This window comes from Mastomys coucha, unplaced genomic scaffold (assembly GCF_008632895.1).
Source record: "Mastomys coucha isolate ucsf_1 unplaced genomic scaffold, UCSF_Mcou_1 pScaffold5, whole genome shotgun sequence".
NCBI lineage: Eukaryota > Metazoa > Chordata > Mammalia > Rodentia > Muridae > Mastomys > Mastomys coucha.
The window spans coordinates 100,668,413-100,673,337 of record NW_022196911.1 but is presented as its reverse complement, the minus strand read 5'-3'; the positions used below and the strand labels follow the sequence as shown (position 1 = coordinate 100,673,337).

At 37.2% G+C, this 4,925-nt stretch overlaps 1 protein-coding gene across 7 annotated transcripts in view; it reads left to right on the top strand.

Annotated features, from left to right (window-relative positions):
• The window catches only part of Cdc27 (cell division cycle 27), a 47,804-nt gene that overhangs the window by 20,801 nt on the left and 22,078 nt on the right, over window positions 1-4,925 (top strand). For 3 of the 7 annotated variants that reach the window (XM_031350792.1, XM_031350798.1, XM_031350793.1), the window contains 5 exons: window positions 1,520-1,617; window positions 2,292-2,446; window positions 2,551-2,762; window positions 3,939-4,053; window positions 4,708-4,841. In XM_031350792.1, coding sequence (XP_031206652.1) covers window positions 1,520-1,617; window positions 2,292-2,446; window positions 2,551-2,762; window positions 3,939-4,053; window positions 4,708-4,841 — 714 coding nt within the window. The remainder of the gene's footprint in view (window positions 1-1,519; window positions 1,618-2,291; window positions 2,447-2,550; window positions 2,763-3,938; window positions 4,054-4,707; window positions 4,842-4,925) is intronic. The other 4 variants (XM_031350797.1, XM_031350796.1, XM_031350794.1 and 1 more) reach the window with 2 other exon arrangements.

The following is a 4,925-nucleotide window of genomic DNA, read 5'->3' as shown; positions in this document are numbered from 1 at the left end:
GAGTTCCAGGACAGCCAGGGCTACACAGAGAAACCCTGTCTCGAAAAACCAAAAAAAAAAAAGATGGAGTTGAAAGTCAGGAAGTAGTGGTACATGCCTTTAATCTCAGCACTTGGGAGGCTGGGGGTAGGTGACTCTCTGAGTTCCAAGACAGCCAAGGCTACATAGAGAAACAACCATGTCTCAAAAAAAAACCAACCATGAAGTTGGGTGCTATCATCCAACTATGATTTTTTTTTTCATTCATTCAAGGGACTTTTGAGGTTCTCCCATTATAGCTGAACACAGTAAGTACTTGGTCCTGGAAATATTAAAGGAAATAACTCACATTCTGTAATGGAGAAGAAAGAAACAGTAGATGAAAATTTTTATTGTTGTAAGAAGATATAATAAGGTTTGGGCAGTATTTTGATCAAGTGAGAGAATGCTAGTTTTAATTAAGAATAAAAGGCTCAAGAATAAAAGGCTCAGTGGCAGAGTCCTTGCCCAGCTTAATGCATCCTCAGTGCTGAGTTGGGAGGAGGAGTAATAGAAGGTACCTAGAAGAGACCTGATAGCAAAAAGTCATTTCTTTTCTATAAGGTGACTTCTCAAAGAAAGTAGATGTTTGATGACAGTAAATGATTTACAGGGAGTGATGGAAGGGTTGGAAAAAATAAAAATCTCGAAAACAAAAAAAAAGAAAAGAAAGAAAAAAATCTTAAGGGAAAATATAGAAATTCTTTTAAAATATGATTACATTAGATAGAAAATATTCATATTTTGGAATTTTCTTTTCTTTTTTTGGTATTTTCAAGACAGGGTTTCTCTGTATAGCCCTGGCTGTCCTGGAACTCACTCTGTAGACCAGGCTGGCCTCGAACTCAGAAATTCACCTGCCTCTGCCTCCCAGGTGCTGGGATTAAAGATGTGCGCCACCACTGCCCGGCTTATTTTGGAATTTTCAAAGCAAATATAGGATAGTCACAGGAGTTTAGGTCAATTCTCAGGCATTGAGATTTCATTGGGTTTTCCTTGTAATGAACTTATTTTCTGTGTATATCATGTTTGCCCTAAGGCCAAGAGAGATGTTGGTTATCTTTCTACATCATTCTACCTTACTTCTTTTAATCAGGGGCGTCTCTCTTCTCTCTCACTCAGCCTCGCAGTCATCAGATCACATCCATCCTTCTGACTTCGCCTTCTGAGTAAATGAGATCACAGACTCATTTATGTTCACACTTGGTGTTTTTTTTTACATGGGTCCTGAGGTGTGAACTCAGGTCCTTGTTCTTGTTGCCACAGCCCCTGTATTTTTCTTTTCCTTAACCTTGGATTAATATTAATTAATTGATGTTAATACCCATGGATTTATTTGCTACTTATGACTTTTATTGCTTTTAGAAAATTAGAATTTAGGGAAGCATCAAATAGAGTGCTTAAGAATTTATATAAAATTTACCTGGTTTTTATATCAAAAATTATAATAAGAAAAGCTATGGGTCTTATAGTTTGTTTAATCCATTGTTTCTCTCCACAGCAAGACAGATCGGCTTGCCAAAGGATCAGAATGTTACCAAAAGAGCCTTAGTTTAAATCCTTTCCTCTGGTCTTCCTTTGAATCGTTATGTGAAATAGGTAAGCTCATGGAAGTGGGGGCGGATTCTGCTTCCTCTTGCCTTCCCTTTTCTATTTTTCTCTTTTTTCCTTTTTGTTTGTTTTGTTTTGCTTTATATTTTTTGAGTCCAGGATTTCTCTGTGTAGCTGTGGCTGTCCTGGCACTCATTCTGTAGACCAGGCTGACCTTGAACTCACAGAAATCACCTGCCTCTGCCTCCCAAGTGCTGGGACTAGTGGCATTTGCCACTGCCTCCCGGCAGGAGGATCTTAAGTTTCCTGCCAGCTTAAGCGGCACACTTGCAGGTGACTCCGTCTTAAACGTATCTTCATTCCTCGGGTTTTCAAGACCAGCCACGCTTGCCGGTGACTCTCTCAAGCGCGTCTTCATTCACTCGGGTTTTCAGGTTGGGCAGCAGACACATTTGCCCACTAAACCTTCTTGCTGGCCCTGATTTATGATATTTAAAATTTATAATTTGGTTTATTTTCCAAATGTACATCTTTAGTTTAAGGGTTAACTTCCACAATAAATTAATGATTGGGCTTTTCGAGGTAAGATTAATTACATAAGTAGGCAGGAGAATTTTGATATTCCAAGCCTTTATTTGCACCGAATTATGTGTACTTGAAAAGAGATTATCCCTCAGAGGCAAGTTTTTGTTTTGTTTTGTCTTGTCTTTTGGTTTTCACAGGTGAGAAGCCAGATCCTGACCAAACATTTAAATTAACATCTCTACAGAATTTTAGCAGTTGTCTTCCCAACACTTGTACAACTCTAGTATCTAATCACAGTTTGTCTCACAGACAGCCTGAGACAGTCCTCACAGAAACACCCCAAGACACAATTGTAAGTGCATTTCTTCTAATGTTCAACGTGTTCTGAAAGCCCACACGAATGATTGGAAGTAAACAGTGTATCATGAGTGACATGGCTGAAAATTTCTGTTTCAGGAACTAAACAGACTGAACTTAGAATCTTCCAATTCAAAATACTCCCTGAACACAGACTCCTCTGTGTCTTACATTGACTCAGCTGTGATCTCAACAGATAACATCCCCCTTGGAACCGGTACTTCTATACTATCTAAACAGGTTCAAAATAAACCAAAAACTGGTCGAAGTTTATTAGGAGGACCAACTGCTCTTAGCCCATTAACCCCAAGGTAAGTCACACAAGATATTTTAAAATGTATTCTAATATATATATATATATGATCTTTAGTGAATCCTATTATGGATAATGTAAGTTAATTTAAATAGCATCTTCTCAAGTCAGTATGACAGAGTGGCATTCTGTTTTCAGAAAAAGAATTAAAAAAAAAACCACAATACATCTATAAAATGTTTGAGTTAAATATTAAAAGGGTGAGAATGTAGCTCAGTTGGTAGAATGCTTATATAGCATGCACAACGCTCAGGCTTGATTCTTAGCACTCTGGAGACAGGGCAAGGTTTCAAATACATGTAATTTTGGTACTTGGGAGATGGAAGCAGGAAGGTCAGAAATTCAAGGTCATCCTCAGCTATGAGTTGGAAAGTCACAGCCTATGATATATGGTGAGCTTTCTACAAAGAAAATTAAGCAGAGGAAAAATCTTAAAGCTTTTTAAGTATGCATCAGTTAGTATATGTATTAACAGATACAATCTTTATGGCTATGCATCTACAGATAGCAGTGAACCCCTCCAAATGTATGTTTATGGAATGGTTGGTGCAGTATTTCCAGTTCTCTTTTCTAAAACATGGAGGAGGAATTGACACTTGTCACTGGAAAATATGTTGTCAAAATTATTAAAAGTATATATGTATACAATAACACATCACAAAGATACATATCAACTATATCAAAGCTATCAAACAAAACTCATGAAAGATTATTATAAATGGATTCTCAAGAATCCATTTGGATATATATAAAATGGATTTATAGATTATAAATGGAGTCTCAAGGCCAGAAAGCTATTAAAATAGCATGACCAGGAGATTGTTAGGGCATCTGCAGAGACCAATGTGTAACTGTATTGATAATTAAGTAATTACCAGTATTCTCTAGGACATTGTCTCCATTGTTCCAAAAATTGGAGTTCATTTTCATTTGGATCCTAGCTTTTAAACAGGCAGTCTGTTTCTCAGATTAGTAGCCACTGTTCTCTTCGGGTCCTTGTCCTGTCCTTGTGGTTCTGGGGGTGGAGTGCTCATGTAAAGTCTGCCCCTCGGGTCCTCTTCGCCCTGAAGACTGACTTGCCATTCTCTTCCTTTTAGACTTCTAACTTAAGTATACTGCTGCTTTATATATGCCTTGATGACTTTTTGACACCTTGATTTCAACCTCTTCTCAGTTTTGGGATTTTGCCATTAGAAACCCCAAGCCCTGGAGATGGATCCTATTTACAAAACTACACTAATACGCCTTCTGTAATCGACGTGGCGCCCACCGGAGCACCTACAAAAAAGGTATTTTCTGTGTAAAATATAGTTTGGGTATTGATTAAAGGAACGTATTTAAACTACAATCTACTAAGGTAATTTCAAGAGAATCTAACTTTATATAATTACTATTTCCTTAGAGTTACTGACTAGACTACCAAAGAATGTCCTTATCGTATGTAGCCCACCACCTGTGTCAGACTTGTGGATGTTGGCTTTTCGACTCACACATCTAGTTCTTTTCCATATCTAGTTATATAAATGTCCATAAGCTAAATTAAGATTGTTTCTGTCACGTTGAACAATTATGTCAGAAGAGGCAAGCAGAAGGTTTTTTTTTTTTTCTTCTTCCTCTTCCAAACAAGCAGAAAAAAAAAAAATTAGAAAAAGTAGGAAGAAATGGTGATGCAGAGGAGCAGTATTTCCTCAGGTAACTATTTTAGTAAGTATAAAAGAAGTAGTATAAAATCCTGCTGTTTCATTTTCTTTATACTTAGCAAATTAATTCATAAATATTGTAAGTAATAGCTGTCTTAAAATTTTTAACAGAATATAGTGATGATAGTAATTGTTTTAGGGTGACATTAACTATTCTGAGCTATTATCATAGAGAAAGTGTAGGTAGGAGCATCATAGTGTCTTTTTATCATTTGCAGTGCAATCTATAATCACAAACCTTAGACTTTTTATGTTTTACAGTCTGTTGCAAGAATGGGCCAAACTGGAACAAAGTCTGTCTTCTCCCAGAGTGGAAACAGTCGAGAGGTCACTCCAGTACTTGTTGCACAAACACAGAGTTCTGGCCCGCAAACCAGGTATTTACTATGGCATCTCTGTGCTCCTCAGAAGTATTTTGTTCAGGGACACTTGACCTTTAGAGCAAGTTCACATAGATTTCT